Genomic DNA, 16013 nt, shown 5'->3' on the forward strand with positions numbered 1-16013 from the left:
TCATCATGCCGGTCATTATCACACACCTGTGGAAACATCTCCCGGAATCTCCTCCTTCCCGTCACTCACACACGGCTGATCCCCCCTCGTCATCACTTCTTCTTCTGTCTCATCCTTCACTTTATTGTTAGTCGGATCTTCCTCCTGATATATCAGATGTAACAATCAGCACAATACAAGAAACCACCAAAATCTGTGACCTCTATGACCTCGATCAGAAATGTCCCCCCATATACAGATCCGGTACAGGGCTCAGCACCGTCTACCTGATGATCCTCCGGGATGTTGTGATTCTCCTCCGGACAGTCCTGGGGACACAGAGGACGGGGACATCTCTCTGGTGGATTTCTCCTCATGAATTCATCTGTGGAGACACACAGTGATGGAATAGATTGTGTCATGTGATGATGGGAGTAGTAGTAGATGACCACAGAACAGACATGACAGTCTCCCCTCCTCACCCTGCTGATCGGCCCATATTGCGATCGCCTCTTGTGCTCCATGTATAACCTCAACCTGAATATCAACCAGATCTTCATCCTAAAAAGTAAAATGAGCTCAGGTCCCATCACTTCATGGTCAGATGTTGTGGAGGCTTCAGTGTCATCTACCTGATGATCCTCCGGGATGTTGTGATTCTCCTCCGGACAGTCCTGGGGATACAGAGGACGGGGACATCTCTCTGGTGGATTTCTCCTCCTGGATCCATCTGTGGAGACACAGACTGAATACATCACCTGCTGTGTATCTGTCTATATATGAGACACATCTCTCAGAACCGGTAATTCTAGGTTTATGTATCAGGGACTAAATTACATTGTTGTGGTCCTCACCACCGGTACCGAGGTCCCAGCACATTGTGGCCCCAAGTATGAAGTGATAATCATCAAGGCCAAAGCCTAATGCTCTCTGCTCTGCACTCGGAGGATGAGGACCCTGAGGAGAGGACAGAGAAGACCCTCGTCAGTCAGATGGAGGAGCCGGACTAATAAACACAACTTCTCCAAGTTTCCTCTCCACCAGGGATGGAACCACAGAGGAGCTGGAGAAAGCTCCACATTTCTATCCAGCAGTCTCTTCTCTCCTAATTCGCCGTTATGGAGATTGAGGGAAGGACGGTTACCATTTACCAGTGATTGTTTTCTGAGAGCTCATGACGTCACCATGAGGACACGGCCTCCCTCCTCTTGGACAGGATCCTCTGGGATCACTCTAAAAGGAGAAAACCTGCCGTCCTCCTATTAATAGACGAATTACTGTGTTTTTATTCTTTTTTAAAGAGAGATAAATCTCAACATCCGCCTCGATATAGTAATAATGGTTTACTTTCCATCCCTATAGCAATACAAGGGCTCGTTTTTAATGGGACAGTTGCAAAAAAAAGTGTAAATGTCACAATTGTTTTTTTGAGGTTTTTTTTTTATTTACCATGTTCCCTATACAGTGAAGCTGACCTGGCAATATGATCCCCCAGCTCAGTACAAGTAGGCAGATACCAAACATGTACCGGTTTATTTTTTTTATTTAAATGGTGAAAATTCTTGGAGAACAGAAGTCCCAGAAGACTGAAGAAGAGCAAAAGTTGTTCCTATCTTCAAAAAAGGGGAAGGTGGTGGACCCAGAGAACTATAGGCCGGTGAGTCTGACTTCTATACCAGGAAAGATCTTTGAACAAATTATTAAATAACATGTATGTAAGTACCTGGATAAGAATGAAGTGATTAACCAGAGTCAGCGTGGGTTTGTAACTAATAAGTCATGTCAGACTAACTTAATTTCCTTCTATGACAGAATCACTGACTGGGTGGATCAGGGAAATGCTGTAGATATAGTATATCTTGACTTCAGCAAAGCATTTCACAAAGTATCTCACACAATCCTTATTGAAAAAATGACTAAGTATGGAATGGACAAGGCAACTGTTAGGTGGATTCATAACTGGCTTAGTGATCGGACCCAAAGAGTGGTCGTAAATGGCTGCAGATCCTGTGGGAAGAATGTCTCAGTTGGGTACCACAGGGTTCTGTCCTGGGCCCTGTAATGTTCAACATCTTTATCAATGATTTAGATTAAGGAATTGAGGGTACACTGATTAAATTTGCTGATGACACAAAGCTAGGAGGGATAGCTAATACTAGAGAAGAGAGAGGATTCAAAAAGATATAAATAAACTGGAGCAGTGGGCAGCAACTAACAGAATGGTTTTTAACAGGGAAAAATGCAAAGTACTACATCTGGGCAATAAAAATGAAAAAAGTATATACAGAATGGGAGGAATAGGGCTAAGCAACAGCACATGTGAAAAAGAAAAAGACTTGGGTATACTAATAGATCACAAATTGAACATGAGTCAACAGTGTGATGCAGCAGCAAAAAAGGCAAATGCAATTCTGGGATGTATTAACAGAAGCATACAGTCTAGATCACGCAAAGTAATTATTGTCCTCTACTCCTGTATGGTCAGACCTCATCTGGAATACTGTGTCCAGTTTTGGGCACCACATTTTAAAAAAGACATCAACAAACTGGAGCAAGTTCAGAGAAGAGCAACCAGAATGGTGACCGGTCTGCAAACCATATCCTATGAGGAACGGTTACAGGATCTGGGAATGTTTAGCTGCAAAAAAGAAGACTGCGAGGAGACTTAATAGCTGTCTACAAATATCTCAAGGGCTGTCACATTGTAGAGGGATCATCTTTATTCTCATTTTCACAAGGAAAGACTAGAAGCAATGGGATGAAACTGAATGGGAGGAGACACAGATTAGATATTAGAAAAAACTTTTTGACGGTGAAGGTGATCAATGAGTGGAACAGGCTGCCACGAGAGGTGGTGAATTCTCCTTCAATGGAAGTCATCACACAGGCTGGACAGACATCTGTCTGGGATGATTTAGTGAATCCTGCTTTGAGCAGGGGGTTGGACCAGATGACCCAGGTTCCTTCCAACTCTACCATTCTATGATTCTATTAAAAAAAAATTATGAAATCCGTTCCAAAAAAAACAAAAATCTCTTTCTTGGTCGCCATTTTCCAAGAACCATAATGTTTCCATGTTTCAGGACATGGAGCTGGCTGAGGACTTATTTTTTGTGCACTGACCTGACATTTCTATTGATACCATTTTGGGGTAGATACCAGTGATGAGCGAAACGTGCTCGGGTAACGTCTGAGCATGATTGGGTGTTATCCGAGAATCTGGGAGTGCTCGCATATTATGTTCCAGTCCCTGCGGCTGCATGATTTGCGACTGTTAGACAACACGTGTGGGGGTTTCCTGTCTAACAGCTGCCAATCATGCAGCCGCAGGGACTGGAACATAATGTACGAGCACTCCCAGATGCTCGGATAACACATGAGCGTGCGCCGATAAGACGTTACCCGAGCACCTTCACTCATAACTAGTAGATACGATGTTTTGATCACCTCTTATTGCAATGTTTCGATTTCTCTTCTCATTATGTCGTTTACCGATTAATTTATTTTATATTTTTATATAAACATAACGATATCAAATAAGTGTATTTTTTTATTTATTTTCCGTGGGGCAAAAGGGGAGTGATTTGAGTGCGCCGGGTTTTTTTTCCTTCATATTTTTTAAAAATTCTTTTTTTTTCCTACTTGTTACCGTATTGAATAGTTCCCTTAGAGGACTTTAAGCTGCAATCGTCTGATCGCTTATGATATTCATATCCCCTATGAACGCCGGCCATGGGCTCGCGCTCACAGGAGGATTGTAATGACAGGCGCCGGGGGTCTTCAGCAGACACCAGACTGTCATGGCAAGCCTTGGGGTGGAACGACGCACCCCTTGCCGGCGCACAGTAAATGCCACTGTCAGGGATTAACAGCGACATTTGACAGGTTAAGAGTCACACGAAAAGGTCATCTCCATCCGTGACTTTAAGAGGCATAAGATGATCAACCATAATCTGCCGGCAAAGATGCAGGCTCGGCGTGTGAGCCCACATCACAGTCAGGGAGCCGGTATATCATGTAGAAGGGGGTAAACCAGAGAGTCATGTCACATAAAATATAATAAATTATATTTGCCACATGTCTACTTTACATCTGCATCATTTTAGAAAAATGATTTTTTGTTAGGAAGTTATAAGGTGTAGGGTTTTGCACTCAGCCAGCTGCGGTTGAGGCAGGCATAGGAAGCGGTTTCATAAAAAAGTCCAGTCAGGTTTATTAACTCCGTAAACCTGCTTAAACAAAAGATGGCTGTCACGGGGCTACCGCGACAGAGAGGTTCCAGAGAACCGCAGCGCTCTGGGCTTCATTCACACACAGTGAACAGAAGCTCTTCTCCTGTATTCTGACCTGGCTGCTTTGTGCCAGCAGTGCAGGAGTTAATCTTCTTGCTGAGTTGCTGAGAGCTGGGTCTCTCAGCTGAAGTGGATTTTGTAATCTTCTCCTCTATATAGACCCAGCCTTGAATACAGCTATTGTCAGTGATCAGTTCTGCTGCATGGCTTGGAGGTTGAAGGAGCGTGTTATTAGGAGCTTGGAGGTTTATTTACAGAGATCGGTGTCTGCTGTTTTGGTTGCTTGTTAAACCGGTTTTCCTTCCTAGTTTTTTCCTTCTCTTCCCATCTCTGTGTTTCCTCTGTGGTTGTGTGAGCATTTGGTGATTTTGAGACTTTTAGTTACCTTGTCTGTATACCCTGTTTATTGTTGTATTTATACACTGGTGAGGTCCACCTCCCTGGGGGGGGAGAGGGGGCCACTGATAGGGCCTGCACAGGAGACAGGGATATGCTGGCGGCTCAGGCCTCCTAACCATCATAGGTACCCCTGAGATAAGGGAAAGTCAGGGCCCCATTATAGTGGCAGGGACAGGTGCGGGTCCCAGTACGCCGTCCTGCCCTTAACGCAGTTATCGGCGTGACAATGGCCTTTTCCGGCACAAAGTGAGAACAAACAGAAAAAAAAAAACAGTCCATATAGTACTGCGGGCCCACCTGCTCAGGTCAGTGCCTTTAGCAAAACACTGGAGGCCTCCACACCTCCAGTCACAGACTGTGCATGAGACACTCGGTCTCCATTTTATCTGCCAAACCACGGCCCTGGGGCTGGGATATGTGAGCCGTCATTCCCACCCATCTCTTATGACCGCTCATAAAACCTGGCCCTGGAATGCCCTAATAACACTCAGCACTATATGTGCTGTATTATGCGGTCCTGAGCTTACATCACCGAAGCAACCATTTTACAAAGGGTTAAAATTTTATCAGCAATTTCTCACCTTTTCCAACAAAATTTACAAAACCTTTTTTGGTGGGGACCACGTCACTTTTTTTTTTTTTTACAATGTTGAACGGTGAAAATTAAAAAATTTGAATTTTCCAACAAAGATGTTGCTTTAGACCAACATGTTTCATTTTCACAAGTCTAACAGGAGCAAATGGACCCCAATATGTGTTTTGCAATTCATACAGAGTATGCAGATAGCCTATATCTAATGGGAACTACTGTTTGGACACGCTTGAAGACACAAAAAGAGCACAGCGAGGTAAAAAATACTCTGTTGTAAAGAAGTCACAGTAAATAAGCAAGTGCTAGTCAAAAAATGGAAAAAAAAATACAGGGTATTTGGTTAATACATTTTTATTGCAAAAAAATGTATATTAAGCTGCTCCACCAATCGTCAAGGTATACCCATATAGAGCAGTCCTGTCTAATGTATATAATCCCTATCTGATGTATTTAAAAACCTGATCATCTGTATAGTACCTGTATAAGCAGGGTTCAGAGAGGAAATATCCATGTAGAACATCCAGGGTGGAACAGCTTCTATGCAAATGGCCCACAGAGGAGTGGTGGACTCCTGTTGTGAATTCCGCTCTTGGGCTCCCTCCGGTGGTTGTAAGTGGCACTTTTGTGAGTTCTGCTCTTGGGCTACCTCCGGTGGTTTTAAGTGGAATGGCTGCTCCTTGGATTTAGCAGTCAGCAGCTGCTTCCACTGATTGTCTATTCTGCTCGGCTATTTAGCCTGGCTCTTTCCTTCAGCTGGTGCAACTTGTCAATGGTTCCTGTTTGGATTCACATCTCTTCGGATTTCCCTGTTATCCTGACCAGTTCAGCAAAGCTAAGTCCTTGCTTGCTCTTTTCTGTCCACAGGTTGTGGACTTATCCGTTCTGTGCTTTCTATGTTTGTCCAGCCTGTCAGTATGAATTAATTCTGTGTGCTGGAAGCTCTGGGAAGCAGATTTACCCTCCACACCTTTAGTCAGGTGTGGAGATTTTTGTAAACTCTGTGTGGATTTTTTGTAGTGTTTTATACTGACCGCACAGTATTCCATCCTGTCCTATCTCTCTAGCTAGACTGGCCTCCTGTGCTCATCCTGGGTTCATTCTGTGTATATCTTTTCCCTCTCCACTCACAGTCATTACTTGTGGGGGGCTATCTATCCTTTGGGGATTTTCTCTGAGGCAAGATAGTTTTCCTGTTTCTATCTTTAGGGGTAGTTAGTTCTCAGGCTGTGACGAGATGCCTAGGGAGTGTCAGGAGCATCCCACGGCTACTTCTAGTGTTGTGTTGAGCTTAGGGACTGCGGTCAGTACAGGTACCACTTCCTTCAGAGCTCGTCCCATGTTGCTCCTAAACCACCAGATCATAACAGACTCCCCAGTCTTGTAGAAACAAGAGAACAATTATAGAACCAAAAACACATGGGCTACTTGCACAGTGAACAAGTCTGTAGAAACCTGTTCACACCACCAAGAAACTTGAAGACACAAAAAGAGCACAGCGAGGTCAAAAATACTCTGTTGTAAAGAAGTCACAGTAAACTGCTAGTCAAAAAATGAAAAAAAAAATTATGTGGAGCAGCTTATCATACATTTTTTGCAAAAAAACGTATTAACTAAATACCCTGTATTTTTTTTTTTCATTTTTTGACTAGCACTTGCTTATTTACTGTGACTTCTTTACAACAGAGTATTTTTGACCTCGCTGTGCTCTTTTTGTGTCTTCAAGTTTCTTGGTGGTGTGAACAGGTTTCTACAGACTTGTTCACTGTGCAAGTAGCCCATGTGTTTTTGGTTCTATGTTTGGACACGCTACGGGGCTCAGAAAGGAAGGAGAGATGTTTTTGAGCACAAACTTTAATGAAATAGTCTGCGGGCATCATGTCACAGTTGCAGAGCCCCCGATGTGCCTAAATAGGAAACAAGTGACCCCATTTTGGAAACTAGACCCCTCAAGAAATGTATCTAGACGCATAGATATAGTAATGATAATAATGATTTTGGTGTTACTGGTGTGTGAATTTATAATGTGGTGTTATGTGTAAGATGTGCGGAAAACATCAGATTATAAAAGTGTGTTGTGTCAACAGGGTAAAACCAAATTTTATCAATTTTTGGACGTGTGTTTGTTAGGAGTCGAGTTTCCTCTGCTGCACAGGGGGAATCTCGATCCATCTCCGCTGCGGTCTCCCATTCTCCTCCAGCCGCAGTGGAGTCTGCTCAGCAGGGACGTCGGTCCCAGCGTCTTGCTCATTCTCACTCTGTTCTGAGAGTTACGGCTGCTTCTCCAGTCTCTGCCATTAAAGCCAGTACTGGTCAGCAGCGAGCGGACTTCTCTGGGACTAAGTCCTTGTCTGCACATACTGAGCATGCCCAGGGTAAGATCTCCCGTTGGAGATCGAGGGTCATGTGCTCAGTCTCTGCGGCACATTCCATTGGTCCTCTTGGCAGGTCTTGGAAGGGCAAAAGTTCTGTGGCCACTTCCTGTGCTGCAACTATATAAACTGCGCATGACCGCACGGCCATGCGCTAGTATTGTCTCATTAAGATATATGTGTGTGTGTGTAGATGAATGTATGTCGATGGATGAAAGCTCCTAAATATCCCTCCCTAGAGTTGTTGTCTGCTCGTGGATGTTGGTAGCTATCTAGCGCCCGACTAATCATCTGCACGATACACACATTACAGCGTCCTCTTGCTGTGTCCGCCTGTACGGCGCCGTGCGCTTGCCTTGCGCCTTCCATACCCAAGCCTGTGTGGTTGGTGGCGTCCGTCAGTGCGGCATTGCTCGCACTCCTGAGCATTTATACATTTATATTTAGTTTCCTTATACACCCAGTTGCGGTGTAGCGCCAGCGAGGGTCTAATCGGACTTCAATCCCAGTTGGGGTTGAGTGCGCTGACTACTCGCTCGCGCTTTAGGTGCGGTACCGCGATCCTGTGACGCAACAGGATTGCTCCCTTCACGCTGGATGAGGTTTAACCCACGTGTATATACTTTAGTGTACCGTCATATAGTCTGTATTTACTAGCAGCAGGTTTTCACCTGCACGGTGGACCCCGGACTGCGAACGCATCTATATATCACCTTTCTTGGTGCGTTCCGCCAGTCCTAACATAATACTAGCGCCAGGGTCTGGCTAGTAAATGGCGGACGACCAGCGTGTACAGAGGTACATCCAGCAGCTGGAGGGAAGGTTGGCGGCTCTTGAGCGTTCAACTTCAGCTGTGGATGTCACTGCTGTAGCTGTTCAGGCTGCTAGCGTAGCCGCAGCCAGTTTGTCCACTGCCGCTCCTGTCCCAACTCTAACTCGCCTCCCGCTTCCAGAGAAATTCTCTGGTGACAGTAAGTCTTGTAGGGGTTTCGTGAGTCAGTGCTCTATCCATCTCGAGCTTCTGGCCTCTCGTTTTCCTACAGAGCAGGCTAAGGTGGGATTTATAGTGTCTCTTCTGTCGGACAGGGCGTTGCAGTGGGCTACGCCGCTATGGGAGCGTGGCGATCATGTGGTGCAGAGTGCTCCGTTGTTTTTGAGCACTCTGAAACAGGTCTTTTTGGGACCTCGTGTCACCCATGATACGGCGCTCCAATTGTTGGCATTGACTCAGGGCTCGTCCTTGGTCAGTCATTTTGCCGTCCACTTCCGCACCTTAGCATCTGAGCTGGAGTGGTCGGATAAAGCCCTCATTCCAATATTTTGGAGGGGGCTGGCTGACCACGTTAAGGATGCCCTGGCCACTAGGGAGATTCCCGCCACACTGGAGGAATTAATAACTCTATCCACTCGTATTGATCTCCGTTTTCACGAGCGGAGGTTAGAGCGAGTCCAGTGTACGCAGAGGTTTCGGCTGGCTCCCACCTTCGCCAAACCTTTGGAATCTCCAGACCAGGCTCCTGAGCCCCATGAGCCTGTGGTAGAGTCACGAGCGGGATCTAAGTCCCGGACCGCTCGTGCACTCCAGATTTGTCATCTTTGCCAACAATCTGGACATCTTGCCTCCAGGTGTCTCCAGCGGTCGAGGAAACGTCAGCGTCTAGTGGTAGTTGGTGGAGGTGCACTAGACACGGCGACGTTTGCCTCCAAATTGTCCTTTAAGGGGACAATAACATTGGGCTCATCCTCTCACTCGGTAGAACTTTGCGTGGATTCTGGGGCGGAGGGCAATTTTATGTCTTCAGCCTTCGCCCAACGTCACACAATTCCTCTGGTCATGCTATCTCAACCAGTAACGGTACGAGTGGTGAATGGGTCGACACTGCCCGCACAGATTACACATCAAACTATCCCTTTTACTCTGTCCATGTCACCATCTCATCAGGAGATTATATCTCTACTCGTCATTCCTAAGGGAATTGATGAGGTTCTCTTGGGGATACCTTGGTTACGGTACCACTCTCCTCACATCGAGTGGTCCTCAGGCAGAATTCTGGGATGGGGTGAATCTTGTGGGAACAGGTGTCATCGAGAGTGCGTTCAGGTTACTACTACAGAGGTACCCGCAGATCTCTCTTCTCTCCCCAAGCAATATTGGTCTTATGCAGACGTGTTCTCCAAAAAGGCATCGGAGACTCTTCCGCCCCATCGCCCCTATGACTGTCCTATTGATCTCTTGCCTGGTGCTGAGCCTCCCCGGGGTCGAGTCTATCCATTATCTCTCCCGGAAACTGAGGCAATGTCTCAGTATATACAAGAGAATCTGGCAAGAGGGTTCATCAGGAAGTTAGTGTCACCTGCTGGGGCAGGGTTCTTTTTCGTGCAGAAGAAGAATGGAGAACTACGTCCATGCATAGACTACAGGGGTCTTAACGCTATCACAGTTAAGAACAAGTACCCTTTGCCTTTGATATCTGAGCTTTTCGATAGGCTTCGGGGAGCTAGAGTGTTTACTAAACTAGATCTGCGGGGTGCTTATAACCTGATTCGCATCCGTGAGGGGGACGAGTGGAAAACGGCATTTAACACCAGAGATGGGCACTATGAGTATCTGGTGATGCCCTTCGGGCTCTGTAATGCACCTGCCGTTTTCCAAGACTTTGTCAACGACATCTTCCGGGATATGCTTTCCACCTCGGTTGTAGTCTATCTGGATGATATTCTCATCTTTTCTCCAGATATTGACTCCCACCGGAGAGATGTTGGCAAAGTCTTCGACCTCCTACGGGCAAACTCTCTTTATGCGAAGTTGGAGAAGTGTGTGTTTGAGCAGGAGTCCTTACCTTTCCTGGGCTATATCATCTCCGCCCAGGGATTGGCTATGGATCCTGCCAAACTACAGGCTGTGATGGACTGGCAAGAGCCCCATTCTCTTAAAGCGGTGCAGCGCTTTATGGGGTTCATAAACTATTACCGCCAGTTCATTCCCCACTTCTCAACTCTGGTAGCTCCCTTGGTAGCCCTCACCAAGAAGGGAGCGAATCCCAAATTGTGGTCGGAAGAGGTCTCCAAGGCCCTCACTTCTATTAAGTCCCACTTTGCTAGCGCTCCCATCTTACATCGTCCCGATGTGGATAAGCCATTCCTAATGGAGGTGGATGCCTCGTCCGTTGGTGCTGGAGCAGTCCTCTACCAAAAGGATGCTCAAGGTCGGAAGCATCCATGCTTCTTCTTCTCTAAGACCTTCACGCCAGCGGAGAGGAACTACTCCATCGGGGATAGGGAGTTGCTAGCAATGAAGTTGGCCTTTTCGGAGTGGAGACACCTTCTGGAAGGTGCGCGGTTTCCCTTCCAAGTTTACACGGACCACAAAAATTTGGTCTATTTGCAGACAGCCCAGCGGCTAAATTCTCGCCAGGCCAGATGGTCCCTGTTCTTCTCCCGGTTCCACTTTTCCCTTCATTATCTCGCCGGGGAGAAGAATATCCGTGCTGACGCTCTCTCTCGCTCCCTTATGTCAACTGAGGAGGAGGAAGAGGAGCCTCGGCTTATTGTCCCTTCCGAGAGCCTGAGAACCGTGGCGCCGGTTTCGCTAGAGTCTGTGCCTCCGGGCAAGACTTTTGTGCCCATTAATTTGCGACCGGAGGTTCTCTCTTGGGCTCATTCGTCCAGGGTGGGTGGTCACTTTGGGACAAAGAGGACATCTGAGCTACTGGCGAGGACGTACTGGTGGCCGCATATGGTCCGGGATGTCAGGGATTATGTTCTGGCGTGTGTCTCCTGCGCCAAAAATAAATCTCCGCGTCAAAGGCCAGCTGGTTTGCTCTATCCCTTGCCGGTGGCAGATAGGCCCTGGGAGATGGTTGGGATGGACTTTGTTGTGGGTTGGCCCAAGTCTCGCGGCTGTACCATCATTTGGGTCATTACCGATCATTTCTCAAAAATGGTGCATTTGGTGCCGCTACCACGGTTACCTTCTGCACGGGCCTTGGCAGCGTTGTTCATTAGACATATCTTCCGCCTGCATGGTATGCCAGACAAAATTGTCAGTGACCGGGGTCCCCAGTTTGCGTCTCGGTTCTGGAGAGAGCTCTGTCGTCTTCTCAGTATTGAGTTGAATCTCTCTTCCGCTTATCATCCCGAGACGAATGGGTTGGTAGAGAGGGCCAACCAGACCTTGGTCACATACTATTTTGTTTCAGCCAGGCAGGATGACTGGGCATCCTTGCTATCATGGGCTGAGTTTGCACTGGACAACGCCGTAGCCGATTCCACTGGACAAACCACATTCCTCCTCAACTATGGTCAACATCCACGGGTACCTGTGCCTATGCCCGTGTCTTCCGCCGACTCCAGGGTGGCAGACTGGGCTGTGGAGGCACGGGATATTTGGGACCGCACTCAGGATGCCATTCGGGCCTCTAAGGAGAGAATGAGGTCCTCCGCCGATGCTCATCGGCGCCCCGCTCCGACCTTTGCTCCTGGCGACTTGGTGTGGCTCTCCGCCCGTAACATCAGGCTGCGAGTTGAGTCCACTAAATTTGCTCCTCGCTACTTGGGCCCATTCAAGGTCCTCGAGCAGGTTAATCCAGTGGTCTATCGTTTGGCCCTTCCGCCACGCCTGGGTATCACCGACACCTTTCATGTGTCCCTCTTGAAACCCGTGTATATGTCCCGGTTTTCCGAGTCATCTGCTGGGACATCGGGTTCGTCTACGGACGATTATGAGGTGAACGCTATTTTGGGGTGCAAGGTGGTGCGTGGTAAAAAAATTTATTTGGTAGACTGGAAGGGTTATGGCCCCGAGGATAGGACCTGGGAGCCTGTTGAGCACATTCAGGCCCCGCAGCTCATTGCTGCCTTCGAACGTAGTGAAGGGCCCTAGGAGTCGAGTTTCCTCTGCTGCACAGGGGGAATCTCGATCCATCTCCGCTGCGGTCTCCCATTCTCCTCCAGCCGCAGTGGAGTCTGCTCAGCAGGGACGTCGGTCCCAGCGTCATGCTCATTCTCACTCTGTTCTGAGAGTTACGGCTGCTTCTCCAGTCTCTGCCATTAAAGCCAGTACTGGTCAGCAGCGAGCGGACTTCTCTGGGACTAAGTCCTTGTCTGCACATACTGAGCATGCCCAGGGTAAGATCTCCCGTTGGAGATCGAGGGTCATGTGCTCAGTCTCTGCGGCACATTCCATTGGTCCTCTTGGCAGGTCTTGGAAGGGCAAAAGTTCTGTGGCCACTTCCTGTGCTGCAACTATATAAACTGCGCATGACCGCACGGCCATGCGCTAGTATTGTCTCATTAAGATATATGTGTGTGTGTAGATGAATGTATGTCGATGGATGAAAGCTCCTAAATATCCCTCCCTAGAGTTGTTGTCTGCTCGCGGATGTTGGTAGCTATCTAGCGCCCGACTAATCATCTGCACGATACACACATTACAGCGTCCTCTTGCTGTGTCCGCCTGTATGGCGCCGTGCGCTTGCCTTGCGCCTTCCATACCCAAGCCTGTGTGGTTGGTGGCGTCCGTCAGTGCGGCATTGCTCGCACTCGTGAGCATTTATAAATTTATATTTAGTTTCCTTATACACCCAGTTGCGGTGTAGTGCCAGCGAGGGTCTAATCGGACTTCAATCCCAGTTGAGGTTGAGTGCGCTGACTACTCGCTCGTGCTTTAGGTGCGGTACCGCGAACTTGTGACGCAACAGGATTGCTCCCTTCACGCTGGGTGAGGTTTAACCCGCGTGTATATACTTTAGTGTACCGTCATATAGTCTGTATTTACTAGCAGCAGGTTTTCACCTGCACGGTGGACCCCGGACTGCGAACGCATCTATATATCACCTTTCTTGGTGCGTTCCGCCAGTCCTAACAGTGTTTCACTTTGAAGCAATTTTTAATGTAAAGGCCAGGTTTCTCAGGGCGGGTTTCACAATGGTAAGTTGTGTCCTTTCGGACTCCCCTCTTGGAGCATACTCTGCACCTTCTCTATGATCTTTTATTCCTCGCAGATTAGAGAACCTCACCGGAAACATATGCCCTGGTACATTACAGGCTCCATCAGTTGTAGAAGTACTGGGACCCTCACCTCCCCGAGTGCCAAACATTAGGGCCTTGATGACTACCTCCTAAAAATGAAGGAAGGTCCCCGTGTTGGCTGCAGATCGGAACAGCACAAAAGCATTGTACAATGGGCACGACAGCTTTTTGTACCATACTTTTGCTGTTTGCATGGCACTGTATGGTTTTGTGGACTTGATCTGGGAGATCTATACCCCCATGTACTAATTATAATCGAAGATACAATCTGGCTTTGGGACTTGTGTTGTGGTGCCTCTGACAGTGACATAACACCTGATGTCACGGTGTACTGTGATTGAGATAAGGACATCCCGCACATTGCCGCTGCATTAATGTCACGGATCCCGTGTGTAACTACTGCCAGGAGGCTACTTGCCGCAGTAAGAGAGCCCAGAGCAGAACTCACTGGGTAGCAAGCAAGACCTGTGACAGAGGGGGAGTGGCCACTGGCGGAGCCAGGCGCCAGGGCACAAAGGAGACGAACGGCGCCGAAGAGTAGTCAAGCGTGCCAAGGTCAATAACCGGGAGACAAGCTAGGTACTGGAGGGCGAGACACAGGGATAATAGGTAGAAGCCGGAGGTCAGAAAGCCCAGTAAGCGAATGGATAGAAACACAAAGCAGAGAAGCCGAGAGAATCGAACAACAGAGCATGCACACGCACCCCAGGGGGTCAGGCACACAGACACAACAAAAGTATAACTGACAGAGAATCCTAGTGCAGAGTGGGTATAAATATCCCTCCCAGATCCAAAAGGAGGCCACAACAACTAACCCTGAGAGGGCAGGTCAGTAACCCTGTCCTAACCATGACAATTGGGCTCTGCTTTCACCCTCTCCCAGCAGTTGACCAATTAGCGGCTTAGAGAGGCTGTTCTGATTTTTTCACATCGTGCCACATGTAACATTTCCTCTGACAGAGAAGGTCTTGAAGAGTGGGATGCTGGTGTAGAAGTTATCCAAGTAGAGGTGATAACCCTGACGAAGCAGTGGGTGCAGTAATTCCTACACAATATTCCCACTCACCTCCAGCACAGGGGGAGGTCAATCTGGGTGTTCCTCCCTTCGTAGACCCTAAATCTGTGGGTGTACAATGACGTACTCTCGCACATCTTAATTCCGTACCTTGTCCTCTTACTGGGCAGGTATTGTCGGAGTTGTAGCCTCCTTAGAAATGAATCATAGATTCATCTATGGAGGTCTTGGTCTCAGCTAATTTTCTGCTGAAGTGTTCAACTACTGGCTGAATTTTATATAGACGATCAAAGATAGAATTGTTTCGTGAGTCGTGAGGACACTGCACGTTATCACCATAATGCAAACATTTTTAGATGGTGTCAAATCATGTCCTTGTCTCGGCCATACAGATACCGGTGAGCTGTAGAGAATATCAGTACTCCCGTATTGCCGAAGCTCTGGTTTTCTGACTATATGCCAACAAGACATTAAAATGTCATCATCTCTGCTGCACGTAAAGGGGTCCATATGGCGTATGAGGATGGGGGATTTGGGGTGAAAATTGGGAGTATAAATTTGTCTGGGATGCCAAAAGATTTCTTATATTCACACTGAAGAAGCCAATTTCAGTGAGGCCTGTACTGAAAAAACAGGAATCCTGAGCTGTCCATGAAATCCGGAACAAGAGGCTGAAAATTCTTTGGGAGGGTGGAGTCCACATGGGATCGATTGCTGAAGGTGTTGCCTCGGTCTTAAGGCGCCTTACTGTGGGTCCCTCCTTATTAGATGAGGAGGAGGAAGAAAAATAGAGGAACGTGGGATCGTCCTCACTGCCTGAATGTGTTGGAGGCAAGGAAAGCGTCTCCCTCCTCTGATGAACGGCCTCTTCTTCACGAATGGGCCAGTAGAATTATCTTCTTCTCACCAGTGTGGATGTGTAAGTGGAGCTTTTACATGTGTATTGTGTGGGGCGTGTGTAAAGGGAACTATTTATTAGGAAATTTAAAAAGAAAAAAAGGTAAACATTTTGAAAAAAAAAATCAGAAGTGAAGAAAACTTAGTATAAAAATATTACATCAGCATTCACTACATTAATATTTTACATATAAAGCTTTTCTGAATTAAGAAATATGGACGTCACTAAAACGCTGACGTCCGCTCTCCTAATGCGCTTCCTACCAACCTATTGTTATGGGAAATATTTATACTTTGCTCTGATTATTATTAGACACTTACATCTCCCTCTATATCTCTGATAATTCTGCATTTAGTATTCGCTTTATAAGTGTTATTCATAATATCAATAACACGGGGCGCTGTCTCTATATAGAGGGGTCTGTGTGTTACACAATGCT

The 16013-nt window shown here is 47.2% G+C and overlaps 1 protein-coding gene across 2 annotated transcripts in view; it reads right to left on the reverse strand.

Annotated features, from left to right (window-relative positions):
• Window positions 1-16013, reverse strand: part of LOC138657447 (zinc finger protein 879-like) — a 75531-nt gene that overhangs the window by 12944 nt on the left and 46574 nt on the right. For both annotated transcript variants that reach the window (XM_069745241.1, XM_069745240.1), the window contains exons 5-8: window positions 612-709; window positions 462-540; window positions 267-364; window positions 27-144 (exon numbers count right to left, since the gene is read on the reverse strand). In XM_069745241.1, coding sequence (XP_069601342.1) covers window positions 27-144; window positions 267-364; window positions 462-540; window positions 612-709 — 393 coding nt within the window. The remainder of the gene's footprint in view (window positions 1-26; window positions 145-266; window positions 365-461; window positions 541-611; window positions 710-16013) is intronic.

Source organism: Ranitomeya imitator, chromosome 1, assembly GCF_032444005.1.
Source record: "Ranitomeya imitator isolate aRanImi1 chromosome 1, aRanImi1.pri, whole genome shotgun sequence".
Lineage (NCBI taxonomy): Eukaryota > Metazoa > Chordata > Amphibia > Anura > Dendrobatidae > Ranitomeya > Ranitomeya imitator.